This window comes from Pteropus medius, unplaced genomic scaffold (assembly GCF_902729225.1).
Source record: "Pteropus medius unplaced genomic scaffold, Ma_sr-lr_union100, whole genome shotgun sequence".
Lineage (NCBI taxonomy): Eukaryota > Metazoa > Chordata > Mammalia > Chiroptera > Pteropodidae > Pteropus > Pteropus medius.
The window spans coordinates 19,193,955-19,221,574 of record NW_024350319.1 but is presented as its reverse complement, the minus strand read 5'-3'; the positions used below and the strand labels follow the sequence as shown (position 1 = coordinate 19,221,574).

The 27,620-nt window shown below is 34.4% G+C and overlaps 1 protein-coding gene across 2 annotated transcripts; it reads left to right on the top strand.

Moving 5' to 3' along the window:
• On the top strand, window positions 1-27,136 carry GTF2B (general transcription factor IIB). Of its 2 annotated transcripts, none has more exons than XM_039838775.1 (7): window positions 1-156; window positions 4,048-4,154; window positions 20,034-20,167; window positions 22,715-22,861; window positions 22,989-23,118; window positions 24,351-24,632; window positions 26,617-27,136. In XM_039838775.1, exons 1-7 carry the CDS (start codon window positions 140-142, stop codon window positions 26,748-26,750), a joined length of 951 nt encoding a protein of 316 aa, XP_039694709.1. In that variant the 5' UTR covers window positions 1-139; the 3' UTR covers window positions 26,751-27,136. The 2 variants fall into 2 exon arrangements, with proteins under 2 accessions (XP_039694709.1, XP_039694708.1); XM_039838774.1 differs by lacking the exon at window positions 1-156 and adding an exon at window positions 1,643-1,695 and having other exon boundaries at window positions 26,617-27,040.
• The last annotated feature ends 484 nt before the right edge of the window (window positions 27,137-27,620 follow it).

Sequence of the window (27,620 nt, the reverse complement as noted above, 5' to 3'; positions counted from 1 at the left end):
GACCCGTAGCCGCTCCCCATTATGACTGCGTCGGCGATTCGTCTATAAAAGCCCGGCTCGGAGCGTCTGGTCGCCACAATCTCTTCCTGTTCGCTCCCTGTGTGTGTTGTTTTCTGCTGGAGCCGCGGTGGCCGTGAAGATGGCGTCTACCAGCCGGTTAGTATGTCCGCCTGAGCCCAGCTAGCTGAGGGGCGGGCAGGGAGAGCCGGGCGGTCGCCGGGGCTGACGCGTCCGGCAGGACGTCCCAGAGGTACAGGGACTGGTCGGCCGACCCGGACAAAGGCACCTCCAGGCGGCAGGGCTGTCAGGGTTGTCGCAGGGGGTACTGAGCTGTCCGTGTTACCGCCTCAGCGTCTTAGGTCGCTTTCTCACCCAGGCACCACCTTGTGGGGACCTCTGTGTCCCCAGCCCCTGGCCTCGCATCTTCTGTAGGTATTTCAACCGTCTTTTTTTCCTTGTTACTTTTTTCCTACGCTTCTTTTTCCATCTACGGCCCAATCAGCCCGAGGGTCCGTGAGTCCTCCTTTCAAAGAGCGGGAAATGGTTCCAGGCCCCTATCAATTTTGACAGCTCGAAAATTAGGGACGTCAGTATTGGTAAGCCTGATGGGAACTGATTACCAACCCTGAGGCCCCATGAAGTGGAAGCTACGGATTTTCTAAAGATCTGATCAATTCCCTTCTAAGAGATTTCTTTACAGATGTTGTCTTCATTTCTCCGAAGAAAATCTTGCCTGCAGAAAATTATTTACATACGCTGAGAAGTCACTCTTTAATATATTTTTAAAATGCAATGCACTCATATCTACAGGAAATGCATGCAATCCCTTTAGAGACAGTATTTAATCCTGTGATCTGAAAAATGCTTGCAGACCCTAGTAATATCTCTTATTACCACTATGAGGTAGATAGTATTTTTTACATGAGCGTAAACTGAGTCATGCCAGTGTTGGCTTTTCCAAGATTAGTGTTAGAACGGAGTGTAGAGTCATGGATATGTTTCCTGTTATCACACATTTGGCCTCTAGTTAAGTCATGATGTGTTAAAAGTATCAAATTAAGTGCTATAGCTTCTGGAAGGCAACTGTGGCATGATTTTTTGATTTTACAATCTGGAATTGAGTTCCCAGTGAAAGCCATTATCACAAATAGTAAGCTGGAGATGCCCGGGCCCTTTCCGGTAACTGATAAGACCTATTTTATGTTACTGTGTGTGTGTGTGTGTGTGTTTTAAGGGGGGTGGGGAGGCAGCTTTAGCTAATGGCCTATTTGGAACTAGCACTTAAAGTCAATGACACTCTTGTTTACTGATTCTAATTGTATGATCGAATGCTCAATCATTCTGTGTGGGCGTGGCTCTCTCAGGTTAGGTTTCTTTGTCGGTAAATGGAAACCTTCAGCGTCTCAAAGACACCTAAATAGGACTTAGCAGTAGGTCTGAAAAGTGAAAGTGCTCTTATTTGAGCACAGCTTTTACATATAAAAGAACAGGAAATTGTAAGAAATGTTGCAGTAGTTAAGTATAGTAAATTCACTTGATTAATTCTTTACCTAAAGAGTACACTTTTTCTTTATGTGCCTTTATTTTCTTTTATTCAAAAAATGAAATAAATTTTTTCTAGACATGCCCAGCTCTTAAATATATGTGTCATGGCAGTTGTCCAGCTCTGGAGTTTTTCTACCAGGGAGAACAAAGGTAAATGTTAGTATTTCTACTGCTAGCTGTTTTTTTCTGAGGAAGTTACATAGTTTCCAGGCTATGAAACTGCCTCATGTTTTTACAGAGCACAAATGTTCTAAATTCAAATTTAAGCTCCATTACTTATTGGTTCTGTGACTTGAGGCAAATCATTCTGCGAGCATAATCGTGAAATGGAGATAATGCCTATCCTGCCAGGTTGATATTGAGATTAATAATATATGGCTAGTACTAGATACACAATAAGCAACCCAGTAAATTATAGCTATAAAATAAGGTTGGAATTATCTACCTTTTTAGGTAAGTCTCGATAGTTTCAATGTTAGCGTGGTTGTTTACTTCATTCCATAGTATTGTTTCTCTCTTACTCCCCAACCCCCCCTCTCCCCGCCCCAAACCTCCGCCACCCTACTCTTGTGGTTCCTCTTTTGTATTACTCTTGTGGGTGATTTGATGAAAAGTTAGCACGATTTCCTTTTATTTTGGATAGGTAACACACAAAAGTGTAAAAACAAAGTGAAAAAGCAGTCTGCCTCCTTTACTAGCTCCCAGCCATCTCATTCTTCCCCAAAACAGACACTGTAACCAGTTTCTTGGTGATTTCCCAGTGAGTCTATGCTTTAGCAAACATGCATATGGTTCTAATCTCCTCTTTCCCCTCCCAAAAAAGTAGTCTCATGTAAGCACTGTTCACTGACTTGCTTTTTACCTTTTTTTATGAAGTTAGCACACGCATGTTAAGTGCACAGCTCAATTACAAAGTGAGCACATATACCAAGCTGCCACCTACATCAAGAAATCAAATACCATTAGCACTGTGGAAGCCTCTTTTGTGCCCTCAGTCATTACTCCTTCCAAAAGATAACCACATCCCGACTTCTAACACCATAGATATACTTGCTTTGACATATGTATTCCTCTGTCTAGTTTCTTTCATCAGATTTTGAGATTGAGCCATTATATTTCATATAACTGCATACTTTTTCCAATCTTTTAAATCTATACCTTTTTTCACTTAGCATATCTTTGAGATGTTTCCATATCATTTATATACATACATACACACACACTACATGCATGATATTCTATCTACCTTTTATGAGTATAAAATCCATCAATCTTTTTCTTTGTATGCTGTGTGCCACATAGCTGCCCATTTTACACACTTATAATTACTGTTAGTCTGCTAACATTTTCCTTTATTTCAACAATTTTTCATAATTTTTACTTTCTTAACATTTTGTCATAACTAAGATATTTTCCTAATAGGAATTTATGAAATAAGTGTGAATGTAAACAAACCCCCATCCCCCATTTTTTCAATGAAAAAATCCCAAGACGTGTTTTGGTTACCTTGAATATACATATTTTGCGGATATGGATTATTTTATCAGTTTTCCAGTGGGTATCACCTTCTGTATTGAGAATTAATATTCTGAATTGTATTAGCTAGCATGCGAATCTACATATTATAAGAATGTTGATGTTGTCTTTTAGATGTATATTTGGGATGGCTATAACATAACCTTTCATGATATTACTTCAACTGAACTTCTAAAGACAGCTCATTTTCAGTGATACCAAACATTTGTGATTACTAAATCTATGTTAAATATCTTTGTTCCTTTTTTAAACTAATTCTGTCAGGTCATTTAAGGCTGATTTGTCTTCCCCACACTGATTTATTTTCAAAATAAAATAATTGAGCGAATTATTAATACCACAAATAGATTAAAAAGTAGCTCTTAAAATCATTTCTTGAATGTAAACAAACTCAGTTCTGGACTAAGTGAAATCATCAGGTCTTAAGCAGAGCTATATTTACCACCTTCATTTATATACCTATTAGTTTAGGTTCAGTGTACTATTCTCAATCTACCGCTAAGGTAACTAGCAAGTAGAAAAACATAGACTTGAGATTTATTCTCTGACCACAGAAATAAGTGGCAAGGGGAACATACTGGATACTTATATGTAAATGCCACAGGTTATTATAGTAGCTAGTCATTTCTATGCTAAAAAAGATTTTTAAAAATCTTAGTAGCCTACATGTTAAGAGAAAACACTTTTCCATTTAAGTTTTTAAAGCTTTTCATGTTTGCAAACCAGTAATTATTATAAAAAATAATTCCAATGGAATCTACCTGTTAATGACTCACTAGAATTTAAAGTAATCTAACTGGGAAGTATACTTTGAAAATTTAGCCTAAATGTATTATAAACACAGTTTTGGAAAAGTGTTCAAAATCCACCCCCCCCACCAAAAAACAAACAAACAAACAAACAAAAACTACTTCATTACATGCTGATTGGGATCATATAAAAAAATACTTTCTTTTTCCCATTTAGTTTGGATGCTCTTCCAAAAGTCACATGTCCAAATCATCCAGATGCAATTTTAGTGGAAGACTACAGAGCTGGTGATATGATCTGTCCTGAGTGTGGCCTGGTTGTAGGTAAGCAATTATGGTTTTAACTATTTAACTATTTAACTGTTAAAATCACTATTTGGGGTACTTTGTTTTTTGTGGATTTTCCACACTGTCTTTTAATGAATGAATCCATTTTGACTTTTCCTCATCTATAGGTAATTCATATTTATTGTAAAACAAAACGAATTAGGGAAAAAAAGAATAGAATCATCCGGATATGCCATATTTTCTTTTCAATCCAGATGCATATATTTCATAATTTGGGGTAAGAAGGAACATCAGATTGAGACAGCTAATCCAAAAGAAAGGAAAGGGCCCTCAGTCTTTGGTCTCCTGAGTTCTTAGTCTTAAATATTTGTTGGGGAATTGAGGATGGCTGGATGACACTCATGCATATGAAATAATGAATAGTTGTAATCTAATTTTTGTGGCTTTTATATATTTAAACAGGTTTTTTTTTTTTTCAGAGTAAAGGTATCTGTATTGAATCTATCCAAAGCTTTTTCTTTTTTGTGTTTTTTTTTTTTTTTGAGAATTATGAGAGAGTTTATTCGAGTCAAATTGATGATATATGCCAGGGAGCAAGATCTCAGATGCTTCCCAAAATAAGTTTTGCAGCTTCTTTTATGCATATGAAATTAAGGAGAGAACGTAAAGAATGTTAGGTGGTAGTGGGTGGAAGCAAGGTGGGGATTGGATTACAGGGTAGTTATCAAGATTATGTACTGTTCTGTGGTTATTACAAAGATGTGTTAACCCAGAAACATGGAAACAATGGACAGGGCTTGCTTAAGGCAAAGATAAACTTTTTACTAAAAAAGTTATATGCCTGGGGCATGACCCATCATGCCCTGCCTGTTAGGAATTTATAATCAGATTCCTTTGTGAGGTTACTTTCTAATCAATCAAAAGTCATCTAAGCCCTATTAGTCAACAAAAAAAAAATGTGTTGTAATTTATATTTGCTCACACAGAATGATTTATTTATACATTTCTAGTGTAAAATTGTGATCACTAAAAATACTACTTAAAATTTGACTTTTATTTCTACTTGCTCACTAGTCTAGACATACAACAGAACTTTAGAGATGATCTGTTCAAAAATTTTTCTTAGGGTGGGGTTGCAGCCACACCTGAGAAAAGGAGTAATGCTTAGCAATTTGAAATACTTAGAAATTAAAATGCTGGTAGGATTGTGGGAAGTATAACAGAAACATTGGTGTTGATAGACTATGGAAGTGTCTTACTTGGAGGACATCTGTAATATTCATCCAAGCAGGCTGCTTGCCTCAGACTTCCAGGGGGAGTTTTAAATCTTAGAGTTGCCAGTAAGAATTGAAATCCATTTGCAGTTGTATTCTATTCAGTAAGAAATATTAACATCTAGTACACTTACTGTATGCTAGGCACTGTTCTAAGTGATTTAGATATTCAATTTGTCCTCAGAGAAATCTGTGTGGTGAGTACTAACTATCTTCATTTTAGAGATGGGGAAACAAGTTTAGTTAGTCTGGCAGTCTAGCTCCTCTGTCTGCATGAGAACCAAATTTCTATCTGACATGGCCTTTCGTAATAAAATGAGTTTAATCTGAGATTGGCATACTAGAACCCACTACCTCTTTTTTTATGACTTGTGTGCTAAGAATTGTTTTTACATGTTGAATCATTGAAAAAAAATCAAAAGACTAATAATATTTTGGGACACATGAAAATACCAAATTTAAATTTTAGCGTCCATAAAGTTTTACTGGAACACAGCCACGATCATTTGTTCACATGTTGTCTGTGGCTTCTTTCATAATACAATAGCAGAATTTAGTAGTTGCAATAGAAACTGTATGTGTTGCTCTCATCAGTTTATACTGCTGCTTAGTGTACTACGGATCCCAGTCATGAAGTTAAAACTCCACAGCATTTCCAGTGCTAGGCATATCTCCATACTGCAACATTTTATTTCTTTGTTTTGTTACTATTGCATACCCATCATGGCAAAAGGAACAAAAATGAACTTTGAATGGCATGCTTTTAAGGCATAGTAGAGTACGGGTTATTTTGTTATTAAATTAGATGGCAAAGCATTGTGTGTTTATTATGCAATGTTACTCTAGCTGTGGTAAAAAAAAAAAAAAACAGTACAATAAACTTTGAAATTACTAGACTAAGCATTTAGCACAATAATTAAAACTCAGGATAACAATGATCAGAAAATGTAGAAAATATGAAGTGGGATATCTCATCACAGCAGAATTTCTTCACAAAAATAAGGCTGCGGCTAAAGTAAGTTTCTGAGTTGCTCATTTGTAGGCCAAGCAGGGAAAGCCATTTGCCAATGATGAGTTAATTAATTCGTGTTTGATTGCAGCCGCTGAAGAAATGTGTCCAGAGAAAATAAACTTGTTTAAGACTATTAGCCTCTTAACAAGAACAGTCGCTTGAAGAGTTGAGGACATTGGGAGCAACATCAATACTCAATTAAAAATCAAGGCAAATTATTTCAAGTATTTTTCCTAGATTCTTAATGACTAGACAGATGTTACTGATACAGCTGAGTTATTTATTCAGGAAGTCAATGCAGAATTTGAAGTGACTGCATGGAACGACTATAGGAGAAAATATTTTCAAAGAAATTGCAAAAGTACCAAGTCAGTACAACCTGAAGTGGAACCTGCTAAAATGTTGTTATAACTGAATGTGGTAAAAATATGTGTGGAGCAGAAGACTTTGTTGGACAAATTTACAAAGAGTGCGAAATGCAATATTTTTAAAACCTATTGTTACTTGTTGTATTTTCATCAGCAGATACATCGTGGAAAAGGTTTGAGTCTTTCATGTGTTATTGATCCAGTAGTGTCAGTGAACTTCATTCAGTCTCATGGACTTAACCATGATCAGTTCTATGAATTTTTGTCAGAAATAGATCCTGAGGTACTGGCCATGTGCCTCAGCCATGCCTCGCAAAATTGAGTAAATCAAGGACTTTCTGCTCATAGCCAGGTGAAAGGTTGCCAAATCCGTCAAGATCAAGAAAAATAAGAATAATATGAAGTTTAAAGTTTGATGCAGCAGATACCTTTATACTTTGGTCATCATAGACAAAGAGAAGGCAGAGAAACTGAAGCAATCCCTGCCCCCAGGTTTTGGCACTGAAGGAGCTAAAATGAATCAGACCTACAGATCTGAACGGTATTAAATTTTTTTTTAATGCAAACCTCTCCTCCCCCCCACCTCCCCGGTCCCCGCGAATATCCTGACTTGTCCTACTATACAGTAATTTGTTAGTTTAGCAGTGGTAAAGTTTTCTTGCAATTTTCTTGAGATCAGGGCCAGGGTTGAAATTTTTATGAACTAGTACTGCCTTCAACTACTTCTATTAAATACCGAATGACTTTGGTAATTAGCTTTTGCCTCAGACCTGTTAGTATTTCTTAATGAATTTAACTGAGAATTACAAGGCAAAACAGTGCCTATTTGTCAAATACTGTATGTCAAACAATTTGACAACTAACATTTGAATCACAAGTAATGTCAAATTGCTTTATATAGTATTTTGTATACTTTTAATTGATGCCAGAAGTTAAAACAAGAACTAAGATCTTCATTCCTAAACAGCTGCAGCAGGTGTATTTCCAAACTCAAACTATATTTTCATTGGTTATTCAGACCTGGATGCAGATGCAAAGGGTATTTTCACATATTAAAATCCATTTAAGTGTGCAATTAAGGAGATTCCACCAAACCTTCAATTGAAAATGATTAATATACAGTGTAGTGACATGAAAAGGCAAATATCAGAAGAATGTAGTAAAATTCTGTAATCGCCTTTCAAGCAGTGAATATGCTCAATTAAAATCATGCATGTGGATTAATGTCAGGATTTGACAGTATTCATGTGGAAAAAGACATTTTAAAAAATGAAATACATAAAATCTTGTTAACATAGCATTGACAGATGAACATTTGTAAAAACTGTTGATGATAGGGAACACTAGCTTTGAATTGCAGTTAAGTGACATGTTATCACCCAGAAAGAGAATTCCCTTTTTAGTAGTAGATCTGTATTACAACAGATTCTATTCCATTTTTAACTTTATCAATAAAAAGTGGATTTTTTTTTTATACAAGTAATATCCTCAATTTGACTTCTTGACTCACAAAGCCTAAAATATTTGCTACATGGCCCTTTACAGAAAATGTTTACTAACCAATAAGTTAAGTGAGAGCATTCTAATTCTTCCAAAATATTAAGATCAAACTGATAATGTGTAAAAGTGCAACACACAGAAACAGAAGGTTCAATATAATTTCTAATCTCTCTCTGTAGCCATTTTAAAAAGTAGTGTAATAATATTCCATTATATCTCTAGCCCTTCCACCAGCTTCACTTCACTGTGACCATCAAAACAGTTGGGTGAGATTGGCCAGCTGGAGAAGGAAAATAGAATTCCCAAGGCTTATATGCTTTTTTGTTTGTGTGTGCTTGGAATCCTTAATTTTTACTAGCATGTTTTTGCTCTATAAAACCAAAGGAAGTTAGTTTTCTTTTAGTTTTGTTCTGTTTACTTACTAGTCTTGAACACTAGCATTAGAACTACTAAATTTTAACTAAAGCTACTAGGCTAAATTATAAGGCTTAAATATTTAAAAATAAACTTTCTGTAGACATTTCTCTTTGTGATACTGGTTTTTCTGACATAAACAATACTTGTTTTAAAATATACAGTAGCTTCACAGGTATTTGTGGCTACATGTGTAATATAATCTGTGGGCAAAGAATCCATTCCATGACCAAACAAGGGCAGGTAGGCAATAATCTGACAGGGTTGTATTTTGCTGACAATATCATCAAGCAAATTATGTTGAAAATAGCGTAATTGAGTGTGACACTCCATGAATCTAAATTTTAAAAATACATATACATATATTCATAAACATATCATTGTCAAATATTAATAATTTAGGTTATATTATGTATTGGATTTGTATTATCTTGCTGGTTTAAAGTCATTCTCTTTATTGCCAGCTCAACTCTTATGCTATGGAGACAGGGAAGAAATTAAGCTGGGCAAATGTTCTGCAGTCCACTATGGGCATAAAATGTGTGACTTTTTTCTTATTTGAGGTATTGATGTTCATAAAAACTTAAATCCAGACATACGACATGTGTTTTCTAATAAATTATCTTAGCGTACATGTTTTGATTATAGTTACCATAAAATTTTTACACTGTCTGAAACTTTTTAGGTTATACTGCATTTATTGAATAATCACCAGACAACTTTAGAAACTGAAACTTTTTGGAAAACTCCGTACTTAATTAGTATTTTATTTGACCTTGAACCTTAGGACAGCTCGATTCTTAATTGGTACTTAATTTCATTTTCAGAGGCATATATTACCCTGCAACTGAGCAAATAGGAGAGTCATTTAATTACTGTCACCTTTTTACATGGACTAATTCATAATATAAAAATTATATTTATCTTAGATGATATAGGCCACTTTTTCTCCAGTCTTTAATACCACTCTTCTCACTGTCCTTCAAACCTGCATTCATAGACTCTTTGAGGCCCACCACTCAGTCACAAAACCAGTGCCACGTTTTTAGGATTTTCTTAAAGCAATATCATACTTTCAGGAAACATTTTCTGTTTCAATTACATGACAAACTACCTCAAAACTTAGTGGCTTATAACAACCATTTTATTTTGCTCATGATTTTATGGGTCATTAATTTGGGAAGGACTCATCTGGGCCTTTGTTTCTTCATGGTGCTGACTGGACCTGGAGGATCCACTGCCATGATGGCTTATTTCCCTGCATTTCTGGTGCCTCTGTGCTCTTTGGCCCCCCAACATGGGTCTGTTATCCCCTAGGGCTTCTCCATAGTTATCTCAGTGTAGTCATATTTCATACATTGTATTTTCCAAGAGCGATATCCCAAGAGCAGGTATTTTGAGAGGTGGAAGTTGGACTCGGGTAGTTAAGGCTTATGCCTAGTACAGGATCACTTCTGTATTCTATTAGTCAAAGCAGCCTTAAGGCCCATCTAGAAGGGTGAGAGTGAGAGGTTATATTGCAGAAGAACGTGGATGGGAGAAATTGCTGCCATCTTTGGAAAATAACTACACGTTTAATGTCGTTTCCTTTCCCAATATTTAAATGCTTGTGTAGTATTTGGTCCTGTAACTTAGGTTGCTTATAGTTTTTTGTGGCTAATACCATTTCACATGTAATGAATTGTCTGACTTTCTTATTTGAATTACAAGATTTTTATTTTTAACATGAGGTGTTATGATTTGCGATTGGCTGGTTCACCTTATCAGTAATCCCTAAGATATTGGTAATGACCTCTCAGTGCCAATTTTTAAAACAAAGCTTTGTCATTTCTACCATGAAATTATTGGCTCTGACAATATTGTTTTGAGGTTTTTTCCCCCCAAAATCTTAATGGTGTGATTGTGTCTTGTTAAAAGATGAGCACTAGGTGGCAGTCTAATATTTAGATAATTTGTGTATAAATTTTATCTTGTGTACATTGTTTTAAATTAATTTCTAGTCAGCAAAGTATTAGGCTAGTAAGATGCTGTAATAGATATTAAAACATGAAATGGTTATCGTAACTTTTGTAGTTAGGATTTCATAATGTAGTTTAGAAGTATAGTTTAAGCTACTTTTTCTGTATCGTTTAAAACAATTCTTTCATTGTTCTTAAAAGCAGTATTAGGAAAATACTGGAAAATAGTTTAGGTGGATTTGAAAGAGAAAATGAATCAATTTGACCTCTCCCTCCTAAATTTGACCTCTCCCTCATTCTGGGTATTGTTTTACCAGTGAATCTGAAACATGAATGTATGAATGAGTGTTAAGAATCAGCTGGGAAATATGTTTAAAAAGATTTCGGGCCCCACTTGCAGAAATTTTAACTCAATTGTACATCATATTAAGGAACACAAATCTATACTATTAACTTTACAGTTTATCACATTCTTTGAGATCTTTTGTGTTTTTAGATTTTTCATCTTTTGTTTTTGTGTTTTCCATGTCTCCAGGCCTAGACTGCAAGTTTCCTCTAGGGCAGATATCATATGCGTATAACTAGGAGTCAGTGGCCCTCAAGTCTAGGCTTGGCTTTACTAGTTAAAAGCTATATAACTATAGTCAAGTTACATAATTTCTCCAAGTTTAACTTTCTTATTTTACATAAGTATAAAATAAGTCTCCCCAGACCCCCTGAAAAAAAGAGGGCAGGTACAATACATCTCAGAATTGTTAAGAATTGTTAAGAATCAAATGAGGTAATGTATAAAATATATAATTTTAGTATGAAATTTCAGTGATAGGTATTTTGGGGATACAGGTACTCCTTTTTTCTTAACATTATAGAAAAATAGGGTGATTCTAAGTCTGAGGTGCCATTCTTCATGGCAAGGCAGTTGCAAAGTGTATTTGAGTGTTGTGAGTCTGTTATATTTAATGCTCCGATTGTATTTTAAAGATTACAGGGTTACCATCTTTAAATTTGCATCAGCAATATTTTTTAAGGGAAAAATTCAGGTTTAGTTTAATATGACTAAACTATATTTTTAAATTAAGGAATAATTGTATCCACTTTCAGATTCTTGCTTTGGCTTCTCTTGTAAGCCCTCAGACAGAGCCTTCTTGCCTACTTTAGAATTTTTAATTTAGATGCTACTTTCTCTTAAGCATCATAAAATTACTGGTTTTACTCAGTTAACACAAGCACTCATTGAGGTAGTTTTTTTTTAATTTTATAGAAAGGGAAACTGAGGCTTACAGTACTTAGGTAATTAGCTCAAGAGTCTACATCTAATAAGTGACAGAGCCACTTAAGTTCAGATCATAGGACTTAAAAAACCTTTGGTCACTTAGAACATGTTTCCATTAAGCACTGTGCTGGTCAAAGAGAGTGTAGAAAGCAGTAAGCTAACTCTGGAGTGAGTCTTTGGCTAGTGTGTGAGAGGAGGAGGTTTAGCTACTATAACTTAGCGTGGTAAAAGCACTGTTACTGATCTTCCGAGTTTGTTGAGAGCACAAAGGAAGGGAGTGGTGACTTCTTGGGGAAATTACTATTGAATATACATTGAAAGATGATCATTAAGAATGAGTGAGGGTTAATGGAGGGAAAGTCATTCCTAGTAGAGGTCATGTGCCGTAGGCCAGAGGCCTGAAAGTATTAGTGTGTGAATGACCGAATTTATTGTGACCAAGGTTAGGATGCATCTTCCATCAGAGCCACAGCTCCTAAGCTTAGCTATTGCTAGTGCTGCAGACATGCCTATATTTGAGGAAAAGAAAAATATTCAGATATTCAGGGATTGAACTTATAATGAATTTCCCTTTACAAGCTATTTTCCATGTGGTAATTACACTGTTGACTTGAATATTTTTTTAAGAGTGTAGTAATCCTAGATTAAAAATCAGGATTCTTTGAAATATCATGAGAAGGAATGGTAGAAAGGGTTAAATGACAGAGGGAAATATGAAAGCTAATGATGTATTTTATTTTTAGCATTAGATTTAATAACTATAGCCTGTTGGCTTCAACAGTTTTCCAAAGCATCTTGATTTTTTAAGTTAAATATTTGATGCTTAGGCTTTGTCCATCCTATTAATACATCTGATTATTGGATCTTAAGGCTTATCAGCACATTTTGAAAAAAATTGTAGTTTTAAACCAAATGGTTTTAGATAAATCTAGCCTATGAAAACAAGAAATTTGGGGGATAATTGTCAGGAAGATGGCAGAAAGAATTGAAATTCTGGGAAATTCCTCTTTATATTTCCTTTTTAATTTTTTTTTATTAATTTACAATAAGAAACCTAAAAAAAAAAACAAAAAAACATTCTAAGAGTCCGGGTCAAGCTGGAATATTGGCTTCCTGGCTGTTAAGATTGCTACCTTAAGCCACTCTGGTTTTAATGTTGTACTACAAAATTCCTTTGGTTGGATTTACAGATTTGCGTAGTAAGGAGTTTAAATGTCTTTAATTTGTCTTTGTGCGCTGTTTCTTTTAGACTATAAGGCAAAGTACTTTGATTCTACCGGACAGTCTTTCTCATCTCCTCTTTCCCTACCCTATTATTCCTTGTAGCAGAGGCCGCTAGTTGTTTCCCATACCTATTCTCCCACTCTTTAGTAATAGAATCTCCCAGTTTTAACTGAGCATGTGGCTGCCCAGTGAGGCTGTATTTCCCAGCTTCCCTTGTAGCTAGGTGTGGCCTTGGGGGTTGTAAGTAGAAGAGATGTGTGCAACTCTAGATTCTGCCCTAAGGGATGAGCTCTCCCTTTTTTCCTTCCCACTGGCTAGAATGCAGACGTGATGTAGGGGACTACCAACAGCCATCATATGCTACAAAATGTAAGCTATATGAAGATGGCATATATAAAAGAAATGGAACCTGGGTCACACTAGTTAAGGACTGTCACTGTGGGCTGTGAACATGAGAAAGTTCTATCTTGTTTAAGTCGCTGTTTTTTGTTTTGTTTCGCTTTAATTACAAACCTACCTGTATCCACCTGTATCCTTTGTAGTACACTTCTAGAAACAAACTGGGAGTTTATTTTGTTTGGATCATCAGTTATCTGCCAGGAACTATGAGTACTCAGAGAGATTGAGAATACTGCTGTCAGTGGATTAGAAGGGTTTTTTTTTTTTTAGCATCAGTGCCACCACTGGACACTTAGATTGACAATTCTTTATTACAGCATGAATAAGCGTAAAAATCAACATGAGGCTTATGAATACAAACTACAATGAAGAGGAGTAGTGATCCTATGGACTTAAAAGGAAATTCTGCCCCTGACATCTTACTAGAAGAAAGTTACAGAAAATGACTGATTTTTTGTGATCAGTGAAATAAGGCTTCTATATGTTTCTATTAAATGTGGTCAGAAAGAAATAAGAGTCAAACACATTAAAATATGTTTTAAATAGCAATTAGCTGACTTAACATTCTAGAAATTTGAATCAGTAAAGCAGAGAACAAACCTGAGAATACCTAGTACGAATGGGAAAGTGGTAAAGACAAGATAGCCATTGTGGTCCTACTAGAAGATCCAAATGAATAGGATAAAGTATTAAAGACACAATTTTACTTTTCTAGCAGAAGACCCACAAGATTACAAATCAGGAATCACACACTGCTGAAGATGGATCCTTTTAACATTTAAAAATTTTTATTAATAAAAACTTTGAAGCAACCAACCAGTAAAAATTTTACTTTGAAAGGACCTAATGTCATTGACAGAGTATTTCTCTGTGACAAATGCCAAAATGCAGTGGTTGATAATTTACTCTGATTCCTCAGCTTGTTATGTAGCAGAAAAAGAAAGATCGTCATAGGACAATCTTTTTTTCAATTAATTTATATATAAATCTCCCAAAATACAGTGCCAAATTCAATTTGCTAATTGTCACGTGAAACAGCACTGATGATCCTTCTGTGATACGTCTGGTTTTCTCCTTTGAGCTACATGGTACAATTGCACTAACTCACCCCTTTGAAGTTAAGTATCATTCCTTAACTGGCTTTGGCCAATGGCACATGAGTGGAAAGGTTACTGTTAGAAAATTAAGTCAGTACATAATTCACCATGTTGTCTTTCTTGTAGCCTGGTGACAGCTATGTCTTAAGAGGTAGGGATTCCATCATCTAGTGTAAGGATGGTGTAGAAAGCCATGCTGTCCATCTGTAGATGTGTAGTATGAATAGGAAAGAAATCTTCGTTTTAAGCCACCAAACTACTGAAATTATTTATTACCCCACTATAACTTAATTTACTCTAGTACATAAGTACTAGAGGAATAATGACCCACAAACAAGTAAGATTAACTTTTATAGTGTAAGAAGACAGTAGTAAGAAACCCTATGGCTTGCTGAGATGACATTTAATAAACTCAACATTTATTCCCAATATAAGATGCTCCGAATTAGATGCTTTAATAGAAGACTTTTCAGTTCACCTGTTACTTTTATGCATAATGTTGAATATCGGAGACATTCTGTTTTAAATCAAAGGCACTGTTTTGAAAGTTCTGACAGGTGCTTTAGATAGAAAATAGAAAAGAGAGTTAAGCTTGGAAAGGGAACAAGTTTTTTTTGCCACTGATGGGATTCTATATCTAGAATATTTAGATCAGATTTTAAAAATTAATAGTCTATTAAAAGTGGCTGAATCTAAGCATATAAAATATTATAGCAATTACTAGTTAGAAAATGAGATTTTTAATAAAAAAATTAGGTCTAATCTTAAATGTGAAATATATATAATTTGAAAGAAGACCTTGAGAATATATTACCTTGTCCAAGAAGATTGATAAAAATTGTTCTGTCATTTTCAAAATGATATATAGGTTTGGTGCAGTTTAATTAAAAATCAATGGTATTTTGGTATGCATAATTTTAATTTTTTAATTTATTGAGTTATAATCACATTCAGTAAAATACACAGTTCTCACATCTACCATTTGAATTGTGACATTGCTTATGCTGGTGTAACCAACTCATGTGTTTAGACCATTTCCTTCACCTCAAAAGTTTCCTTATGCCTCTTTGTAATCAATCACCTGTATCTCCCACCCCTGTTCAACAGCAACCACTGTACTGATTTCTGTCTTCAGATTATTTTGCCTGTTTTTTGAACTTCTTATAAATGAAATCAGAGAGTATGTTCTTTTGTGACTTTTTTTTGGCTTAAAAGAGTGTTTTTTGAAATGTAGTGATAGATTATTTGTTGAATAGTATTCCATTGTATACATTTTCCTGTTGATGGACATCTGGGTATTTTCCAATTTTTAGCTAATATGAATAATGCTGCTATGAACATTCTTGTATGAGACTTTTGTAGGTAAGTGGTGCCAAAGTAGTCGAACCATTTTAAACTGGTGTGAATGATTTTGACAATTATTCTCAATTTCTTCTTGATAAAAGAGATGAAACTCTCTCTTTAGAATATGATAAAATGTCTTAGTTAATACTCTCTAGGCCTACCACTATAATATATGAATTGAAAACAGTACATGTGTGTAATACATAAATGTACATATTAGGTGTGTTTGCTTTTCTGGATGGTTAACTTGATCTAAGTGTGAGAGATCATAGGAGTAGTGCTATTACATGTGTTACAGCAGTGTTATTTTAGCAATTATAAACCTTCATATATAGACTTTCTATCAGGCTTTAATTTTATAAAAATCTGTGTATGGTTAACAAAGGTACTGGTAAAGTTGACAGTCTTTTACTGTGGCTTGGTGGGCAGATTTGGACTGTGGTCCAGAAAGGGACTTTCCCCTCTAGAAGATTAGACCTCCACTGTCATTTCTATTGACTGTGGAAGAGGGATGGGTGTTGGACCACAAAGGAAAATGGTTTTCTCCCTTATACTCAGTACTAAGAGCACCAGAGAAAGAAACACCAGGATGCTATAACTGAAACAAGATCACGAGGCTGGTGATGAAATTTACACTCCAGGCAGGCAGAATCCATCCTACCCAGAGTGAGACCTGGAAGAAGAAATCTCAGGTCACTGTCTCCTTCCTGGGCACCATCTTTGGTTCCCAGCATCACACATCTCCATCTTTCCAAGTATGGACCAAGAGCAGCAGCCCTCCACTTCTGTTTCTCGGTTTCTAATGATTGACCACGAAACTTCCCATTCAGTAAAGACTTTCTCTTTTAAGTTACAGCCAGTTAACTAGATCTTAAAGTAGTTAATTTTTGCAGTTATCAAAGGTCAGTACATGCACATTATAGAACATTTGGAGGTGATGTCAGCATCATGGTGGAGTGAGAGACCCCTTTATTTTTCCCCTTAAATCTATGTTTCTCTGCTTCTAGAATGTTAAAGGATGTGTGAGATTGTGGGCATGTGTATACACATGCTAATTGTCAGGTTTCTTCCTTGTCAAAAGTTGATTATACCCAAACATGTGGCTTGCCTTTTGTATACTTATCCCTTGAAAAGATTCTGTATTGTAGTTTCTTTTCAGACCAACATTTAAAATGCTACCTCACTTAGATTTCCTTCAAAGGAAAATCCTTTATGTATTCCAACTTTTTTTCCTGAGTGGTCTAGCCTATTTCTTGTTACTTATGCCCTTTAATGTTCTAGTTGTAGTTTCATGATGTGTCATTTGAGTTATTTTGGAAATTTTATTTTTTATAAGTGTTATTTTGAGCTATAAAATATAAAAAGAGGTAATGGCTCTTAGCACAAACCAGTGATTGTTGAATGAGTCATGTAGATCATTCCCACGTTTATGGAAAATTTACATCACTACTCAGTTTGAGTTTTCTATTTATGATATCCTAGCCAGATTCTGCGCCCCGCCCCCCCAATCCATCTTGTCTTTTTTAAGACATTATAAAGCAAGCAGTAAAAGAAACTCATAGTGAGTTACTTTGGGACCAAAAGGAAAATGCTATGAAATGAGGCATGTTGGCTAAGTAATACTTTATCTATTTTTAGATTTCTAGAAACTTAAAAAATGTGAGCATACCTACCTGCCTTTTCATTTGCACTGTTCTCTTAGTACATTCATTATGTTAATTAAAATATTACAAGTTAATGATGACATTTGATTATTTTGAACTTGTAATTTAGCAAGTAACTGCAAATTTGAAGGCTGCAGTAGTTTTTTGTTTTATGCATGTTTGTGTTTTTATTTTGCTGACAGTGAAAAAGTTAGATTCACTTTCTTCCCTTTAAAAACATAAGTGTGTAGAGACATGGTATCACTTTAATCAGTGGATGTTATTAAAGGGGTTAAACTTTGTATAAAAATCTTGTTCTGGTGTTTATGATAGAAATTTAGTGAAAAGAGCTTATTATGGAACAGGCACAATATGATCTCATTTTAATTTTTGGAAAAATAATACTTATACACATAATTGAAAAAGGCAGAAAGAATATATTGCAAAATGTATACAGTGGCTGTTTCTGGATGTTGAGAATACAGATTTTGCTTATGTGTCTTTTTTTTTTTAGTAAGCAGGTATTCTTTTATAAAAAAGAAGAAAAGAAAAATCAATTTTCTTTAGTGTGGTTTCTTTGAGACATGCGCCTTGTTTAGTATTGTAGTAGGGCTTCAGTGCAGTTACAGATTTTATGTTTTCAGGTAAGGTTTGAAATCTTTATATAATTAGAATTGCTTCCAAAACTGAATGATATTTGTTATTATGAAGAGAGAGCAGAGAAATCTATCATGGAAGTCTCATCCATTTAACCTTATTTTCTCCTTATTTTAAGCCACTTGCTCGGTCAGTCTCTATCTAATCTGCTGAAATTGCCTTTCCTTGGCCACTGTCGTTGTATAAAGATATGGCAGATCGGAGCCTACCTCTAGTCTCAGTTATCCTGTGGCACGGACACATGATAGTCAAATGATACATTTACTCCCACGTGACTCAGGTGTTCAAAGAAACATGAATTTTTCCAAAACCATCAGGAATGAATCATTCTGTTGTGCATCTATCTAATTTCTTATTTATAACACTAAGATTAGATCATGATCACTATACTCTGTATGCATTTTGATTAATGTACCATATAAAATACAGTTTAGAAGATTTAGCACAGTGTACATGGAGTTTCTTCCTTCTGTTCTTTATTTACCTCATTTGCTGTCCAACTGGCCAGATACCTTCAGCAGAGTACCCTAATACTTTTAAAATCTAACATGGAGATTAATGTTTATAACTGGTGTCTCTTCTTATTCCCCCCATCAAAAGGAGGGAAATGTCAGAACATCTGCTATCTTTATTTTCATGGCAGCAAATAGCTAACAACAAGTACTAATTTGAATTGCTTTTTAAGCACTATACCTGTATCAGCTTACTATTTAATCTTTACAATTTTTTAAATGTGCGGTTATCGGGGGGAATTTAAAGATAATAAAGGGAAGCCACAGAAATGAAATAAATTGTCCAAGGCTAAGCAGTAAATGGTAGAGTCCACACTCTTAAGCATTTTATTGACTGTCAGTACCAGAACTTCTGGTATCTGCCATTCATTTTTCCTTTCTATTTGTTGTGTATAGGCAAAGATGAAAATCTGGGTTCTGCTTTAACCTTATCACACCTTGGTGGAAAATCTCATGTTTTACAAATGCAGTATAGGACAGACTGTAGAATCTGATGCACATTTCAGTTCTAGCTGTATAATCTTAGGCAAATTAATCTTATTTCTACAGTGGTAATAAAAGTGATGCTACTTTTGAAAGAGAACATTTATATTTATACAGGGCACAGTGACTAGCATATGCATGTGTTCAATGTTAATTCTTGTCCACTAGCCATTGAGCATTCCCCACAAAGCAGTAATCAGCCAGATCTGTTCATGTCTGGTTTTTCGGCATGACATACATAGCCACAACGTCTTTGCCTACCTGGCTTTCTTCTCACCGATTCTAGACCTAAAAATTATTTGGCCAAAAATATTTTTTCATCAGTTAGTTACTAGAATATAAGCAGAGCACTTCCCATGGTAACTTGTTTGTTTTTTAATATTAAACCATGTATTATTACTATTGTGAACAGAGTTTTCTGGTTTTTTTCCTTGCCTGTTGTGCATTTTGTGCAAACCGTTGTTCAGAATCATTTTATCTTTGCATCACATATGAATAGACTTTGCTATTTGTCTTTGACTAAATCTTTTTCCCCCAGGAGATAGAATATGACTAATTGTAGCATAGTGTTATTATTGGACTGGCACAGTAATTAGAAGAATGCTTTAAGACAGATGTCTGAGACATAATAATTAAGCTGGAGTCTAGCTGTCAGTGCTGAGATTTCCTGGAAATAAAAGGGTTGAGTTGGGCATTAGACAATGTTAAGTAAACCCTGTCTTGACAAGACTATTTCGATTTGTGCTTATATTTTTAGGTGACCGGGTTATTGATGTAGGATCCGAATGGAGAACTTTCAGCAATGATAAAGCAACAAAAGATCCATCTCGAGTTGGAGATTCTCAGAATCCTCTTCTGAGTGACGGAGGTTTGTCTACCATGATTGGCAAGGTAATATCAAGTGAGGACAGACCAAACCTGGGAGTTTGAGAACTCTGCAAAAGTATCAGTCATTACCCCAGTGAGGAATGTTGACCCGAGAGTAGGATTTGCCAGTAATAACATTGTGAATGACAGGTGTCTTATGAATTAATTCCATCTTAAAGGGGAGACCAACATCAAAATTATAGTCTTTATATCTCAAGCCCTTGTTTTTATGAAGCAAATTTTGTATAAAAATTAAGTTGAATATAGTATGGTCTTTATGAGTTTATATTGGTATGTTCTGAGAATATTAGTAATTTCTCTTTTCCCTCCATGCTATCTAAGTTGGGCTCATTTATAGCCCATTTCCTAATATTAGAGGGGGGGTGGATTTATTACAACTAAGCTTCTCATTTCTCATCAGTAAGGTGAGAATAATAGTACATCATAAATATTTTGAGGATTACATGGGAAAGTATAACATATGGTATGCGGTATGTGTTTAATTAGTAGTAGCTGCTGCTGTTATATAAGGTAGTAGTATAATCTTCCTAGCATCTTGGTTCTTCTTTTTGCTCTGATAATCTGAATTGGAAATAGTACTGGCAATAGCCAAACGACTAATCAAGGAAATGTATGTTATTTTAGTACTTTATCTATACTACTGCATAGTCTGTTTTTAATAAAGTATTGTGAAAAAATTCATTTTTCACGCTCTTTAAATTACATATCAGATTTCAAAAACATGGCGTAGAGTAGGTTAAAAAGTTTACAGAATTTAGAAATATCTTTAGGTGATTTCTGCATTTGCGTTAGCGGTACAGGCTGGAAAAAAACGTACATGAAGGACATTTTAAGATGGAAGATTGCAACTCATTGACAGTGCAACTTTTTTTTAATGTTTAATTTTATTCACTAGGAAATAACATGATTCAAAAACAAAAATGTAAAAAGGACAGTAAATTTTCCTCATCGATGACCCCCAAACTCAGTTCCCACTGTAACCCCCTTTCCCTGTCAAAAACAAGTAACCGCTATTATTAGTTTCTCCTGTGTCCTTTGAAAGTGTTTTTATACCTACATAGAAAAAAAAAATTTATTGTAAATGCTACATTTATTACATATAGTTGACTATTGAACAATTCAGGAATTAGGAACGCTGACCCCTTGTGCAGTTGAAAATCCACGTATAACTTTCGATTTCCCAAAATATTAATTACTAATAGCCTTCTCTTGACCGAAAGCCTTACCAATAAGGTAAAACATTCAATTAACACATATTTTGTATGTTTATGTAGTATATACTGTATTCTTAAAGCAAGCTAGAGAAAATAGTGGTTAGAAAATCATAAGATGCATTTACAGCACTGTACATGTTGGAAAAAAATCCATGTATAAGTGAATCTGCACAGTTCAAACCTGTGTTTTTCAAGGGTCACTTGTACTAAACATATGTATTTGAGAATATTTCAGACTTCCTATCCATTCTCTATCCTGGTTTAGTTAGTCAAATGCTGTACCACACTGTAGCGTTAGTTCTTCTTTGCTCTTATTTTTCAGCATTTTCTTCACTAGCCTTCCACTTTAAAGGATCACTTTGTTTCAAAAAAAAAAAACCAGTTATTTTACTGAGATTTTGGTTAGATTTATTTGTAAATTGACTGAGGCAAGATCGGTGTCTTCATAGTACATCTTCCTATCCAAAAACAACGTGTCTTTTTATTTCTTTAGATCTTATGTGCCCTTCAAGGAGATGTTTTGAAGTTTTTTTTTTTTCATGAAGGTCTTGCATGTTCCTTAAGTTTATTCCTTAGATATTTTATCTTTTTTGTTTCTCTTGTAATTGTCTTCTAACTGGCTGATTACACATATAAAACTATTGATTTCTGTTAACTTTTATCTGCCACTTTAATGAATTCTCTTATTTATAGCAGTTTTTCAGTGATTTTCTGAAGTATTCGAAGTAAACAAAGATACTCTCTGCAGTTTATCATTTCCTCCCCAGATTTGTATTTCTAATTTTTCTTGCCTAATTTTAATATGATTATACTAATATAACATATAATTATGTTATACAATTATATTCTATTGGCTAGTTTTTTAGTACAGTGTTACGAAATGTTAGTGGTCAGAGGGGCCTTTGTCTTCTGACTTTAATGATGCAGATGTTTCTTCATCATTGTGCTGGCCTTGGGCGTGGGAGAGTGATTTTCTAATATGAAGTATTCATTTGTAGTGTTTTGTGAGATTTTATCCAAAAATGGATTTTGAATTTCGTGGACTTGCCTTTTTTAACACCTTTGGAGATGATCATTTGAGGTTTTACCTTAGGTCTGTTAATATGATAATATATTATTAGATTCTCAAATAACACATATTCTCATTTAAATTATTTGCTAGAAAACATTTTTAAAACCATTTCACCTGGTACTCTTTCTATTGAGGAATAGGGAGGATGCACAAAGTAGGTTTCTTAGGCATATGGAGTCAGATTGTATAAGTTATGTTTTCTTAGAAATTGTTCATTTAAGTTTCAAAATCTTTTGTATAAAGTAATAAAATTTTGTTTTATAGGGTACAGGAGCTGCAAGTTTTGATGAATTTGGCAATTCTAAGTACCAGAATCGGAGAACAATGAGTAGTTCTGATCGGGCAATGATGAATGCATTCAAGGAAATTACTACCATGGCAGACAGAATCAACCTCCCTAGAAATATAGTTGTAAGTTCCTCTCTATCTCTTTTAAGCCATTTTGGCATTGCCTTAGCAAATTTAATGAACACATGAAATTTTGATACTGTAACTAATTAAATGGCCTAGAGTTAAAGTCAGTTTCTCTGTTTTGAAGGATCGTACAAATAATTTATTCAAGCAAGTATATGAACAGAAGAGCCTGAAGGGAAGAGCTAACGATGCCATAGCTTCTGCTTGTCTCTACATTGCCTGTAGACAAGAAGGGGTTCCTAGGACATTTAAAGGTAAGTTTTTAGTTGCATAGATAAAAATGTTATCTGTGTGATATTAAGTAACAGACCAAAGTTAAGCAGCTTTGACACTAAGTAGCTATGTCATGTCTTCATTGCTACATACAGTAATCTACTTTAGTATCATTTCCAAATGCCTACTTATTTTGTTCCTCGACTTAATGATAATTCATTCTGTGATCTTATTGGCCATGTTCTTTTCAGGCTGTTTTCCCATGTAAAGTCATTTTAGTCCATGTAAGCCCTGCATTCTTTGCTAGTAAGATCTTTTGTCCGATGCTATTTTGTGGGCTTTAAGACCTGGTATTATAAGCCTAAGAGGAGGCCTTTGTAGAAAGTCTGTGCACTTGATGAATGGAAAACAGTTTCTGCTCCTAGCACAGGTCTCTACAGGTGAGGGAATCGAGCCGTAGAAAGCCATCAGGAAAACTTTTTCTCTTGAGTTATACAGTTTACACTTTCCCACTTAAGTTGAAGGCTTTAAGGAAACTAGTATTTTTCATCTAGTTTGCAGTTTACCCATGAATATGTGACAACCTATTCAGTATTGCTGTGATACTTACACTGATTTTAACTGCCAAAGTTCATTTTAGGTTAACACTATAATTACTCTTTAAGTCATCCATGAATATTTATTCGTTATGTTTTTATTTTTATGTCAGTGTAAAGAGGCAGTGACCTTTATCATCTTTTCTCATTCTTACAACTAAAACTAAGGCTTTTGTTAAATTTATTCTGAAAGTGTTTGGTAGTTCAATTTTTAGACTAACAAGGCCATATGTGATGTCATTTCACTGTAGCCAGTAATCACAGGGATTGCATGTACAATATGACATTGTGTAGATTGGCAACTATTCTTTAGCATTTTTTTCATCTCCTTAATTTAGTCTTTATAGCAGATTAATATGTAAATATCAAAAGTTTTTGATTAGTTGAGGAAAATTATTTGAATAAATTGAAACTTCAGAGAAGTTAATATTTTGAAATAAGACCTACATTTAACCTTTGTAGGGGAAAAAGTTCTTTAAAGTGTGGTGAACATTTAAATTAAAAGAAATTTTAAATTAGCTCTATGGGAAGTATCACAGACAGGAATAGGGGTTCATCTGTAAGGCATGACTGAATTTTTTGCAGTTGGAATGTATTTTATAATCAGAAATGATAGTTTTTAAAATGAACTGTATGACATGTGTATTTATTTACTTAATTTTTTTTGTGTGTTTTAGAAATATGTGCCGTATCACGAATTTCTAAGAAAGAAATTGGTCGATGTTTTAAGCTTATTTTGAAAGCTTTAGAAACCAGTGTAGATTTGATTACAACTGGGGACTTCATGTCCAGGTTTTGTTCGAACCTTTGTCTTCCTAAACAAGTACAAATGGCAGCTACACATATAGCCCGTAAAGCTGTGGAATTAGACTTGGTTCCTGGAAGGAGCCCAATATCTGTGGCAGCAGCAGCCATTTACATGGCCTCACAGGCATCAGCTGAGAAGAGGACCCAGAAAGGTAGGATTCCTTGTCAAGAAGAGTGATTAAAGTGTGATAGCTATAGTGTGTAATTGTATTTCCATTTTAAATATGAAGCAGGTAAATATTCAGAACCCACATTTAAGAGATAGTTTCTTAGCATCAAAACTTAAGAAAATATAGTATTTTCCTTTTAAGTGGCTCAAATATAAAAATGTTTGGAGGGTATAACGCTGTATACTGACTTATCTCTTTTTCTATTAACATTAAATTATTTTAGTTTGTACGTTTTTTATTTTTAGATGTTTTTACCACCACCACCACCACACCACTAATTCACCCCCCCTTCCACACACACACACACAATATACAGACACACTCTTGTGAAAGTTTTTTTTTTCACCCTGGAAACTAAACTTTTTAAATCTTGAGAGGAGGGGGCTATGCTTTGTTTCTCACTGCTTGGCAATATATGTTGGTCATCAAGCTTTAACATTCTGTATTTTATACAGTATTCATGGTTTCTTAATAAAAATAGTGGCATAAGTAGTTCATCTTTCCAAAGCCATGTTTGAATTTAGTGTTGTTGGGGGAACTTTCAAACAATAGTATTAAGTGAATTTCTTTATAAGCATGAATTTATTACTTCTGTGATCCTCAAAAAGATGGTAAAGAAGAAAGCAGTCAATTCTAAATTTCTGAGTGTGATAGTGAAATTATTTGCTGCAATAACTTTGTAATACCCTATTCAGAACAGCCTTTCACCTCAGCTTAGGCTGTTAAGTTTCTATATTAGTAAAAGTAAGAAATTATATAAAAGAATGGTTAGAAAGAAACCAGCCAGCATTAGTTTAGTTATTTAAATGTGCCATTATCCATGCCCTTTTGTCGCTATTTATATTAAGGAGATATCGATCTGGTAGAATTTAGAAGCTGAAGCTAGGCACAGAGGGTCCTCGATTCCTAGTTGTAAAGTTTATTCTAATTAACAACACAAAAATGGTTATCTTGACACTTTCTGCTGCTTGTGTTTTACATGAAAGGGTTCATTGAAATTTAAGACCTTTTTCTTCCCTGCCCAGGAGCCAGTTGATATTCACATAGTTGACATTCATCAGTATGTATGTCTAGAATAACCTAATACCACATGGTAGGAAACTTAAAATAAGTTAATTGCACACTGATGGCAGCCATCCACAGTGAAAATCTGTAAAACCTCACTTATTTGAACTGACTGAAAAGGTGGTAAAATGAGTTTGTATTAAAGGGTGTATTTTAAAAATCCATTTTAATTATTTATAACCAAATAATTGTCAAGTGGTAGTCCTTTGGGACTTCTTCTAATAAAAAAGAAAAAAGTGACAATTACTTTGAAGGGTTAAATTAGATCCAGTCCTAGGATTCTGTAATGGACTGTAGAAAAATCCTCATGTGAGCTCAATATACACGCTCAAGTGTATGTTTGTAATAGTGAAAAACATCTACATTATGCTAAAAGATATAGCTGTTTGATCTCAGACGTATTAGGTAGAAAACTATAGAACAATGTACTATGATCCCATTTTGGTTTTAGCTTCTTAAATAGAAGTTAGCGAGGGGAACTTTTAAACACAGGAATAATAAAGTGAGTTTCTTCATATGAATGCATTTATGGATTACTTCTATGATCCTTAAAAAGATTTCTTGTGAAGAAAAAGAAGTCAGTTCAAATACAATGACCAATATAATGGTTATCACTCATAATGCTATGTCCTGAGAACTGTTCAAACGTTTTACTCACAATAAAACTTTTAATATGACAACCCTTTGGGGTTATAAATACTCTACCATTATTATTAATTTAGCTCTGCTTTCCACTTTTAGTATGTAACTCCATTATCAGTTTTTAAAAATCAATATTTTTTATTTTGTTTTTCACTTTGGCATTTTACATAACCATATCTCACAGATTGAAATTAAGGTAGTAGAAAGTAGATAGGATAGAGGTTATACTTAATATTTTGATTTTTTTTTTGTCTTTTAGAAATTGGAGATATTGCTGGTGTTGCGGATGTTACAATCAGACAGTCCTACAGACTAATCTATCCTCGGGCCCCAGATCTGTTTCCTACAGACTTCAAATTTGACACCCCTGTGGACAAACTGCCACAGTTATAAATTGAGGCAGCTAATGTCAAACTCTTACGATCTTACTGAACTTTGCCTGTTGTACATAGCTTATACAAAGTGCTGGATTGAGCCTTTATTAAGGAAAAACAAAAGACATGGTACGCATTCCAGGGCTAAATGTTAATTGCTTGTCATTATGTATGTATATACTAGTGAAACATATTTAATGATTTAAATTTCTTATTGAATTTGCTTTCTTTTGTAGCAATCTAGGAAACTATTTTGGAAGATATTTGAAATTATGTAATTCTCGAAATAAAACGTTTTTCAAAACTAAATTTTTTTGTTATAATTATGTTATATGTACTTTATAATTTATAATATATAATTACAAATAATGCATATTATCGCAGCTAATAAAGCTGTTAGAGGCCCTTGTTTTCTGTTATTTTTTTTCACATATATTTAGGTTTTATTTTAAAAGAATCATGGAAATAGCAAAGGCTTTCGACAACTCGACATCAAGAATATATTTCGTTTGCAGTTCAAAAGGTTTGTGTGTGATTTATTAATATGTGTATTAAAAAGCAAGAGATGAACTGGACATTAAAAGGCACAAAATAAGTATGTGTTTCCTTTAGTGATAGAGATGATAATGCTGGTAAATTATTAGCAGGTCAATAGATTTCAGTTTTCAGATCTTAACATTTCATTTTATCGAATATGCATATCTAAAATTCTTTGTCACTTTTACTGATTGGGATACTCAGTAAAGAATATTTAAAATGGAGATTATTGGGCCTGGGAATATCACGGAATTTTAATAAGCACACCCTACCCCCAGGTGATTGTGATATGTAGGTGTTTTGCTTATCACTCTTGGAGGTACATTGACTTAAGGTCTCTTGACTGCAAGGC

Bases quoted from the DNA above. Each gene is read 5' to 3' on its own strand.
- GTF2B (XM_039838774.1), top strand. From the start codon at position 1,643: ATGTGTCATGGCAGTTGTCCAGCTCTGGAGTTTTTCTACCAGGGAGAA. The intron at 22,862-22,988 runs GTAAGTTCCTCT...TCTGTTTTGAAG, and splicing joins ACCTCCCTAGAAATATAGTT to GATCGTACAAATAATTTATT. The intron at 23,119-24,350 runs GTAAGTTTTTAG...TGTGTGTTTTAG, and splicing joins GGTTCCTAGGACATTTAAAG to AAATATGTGCCGTATCACGA.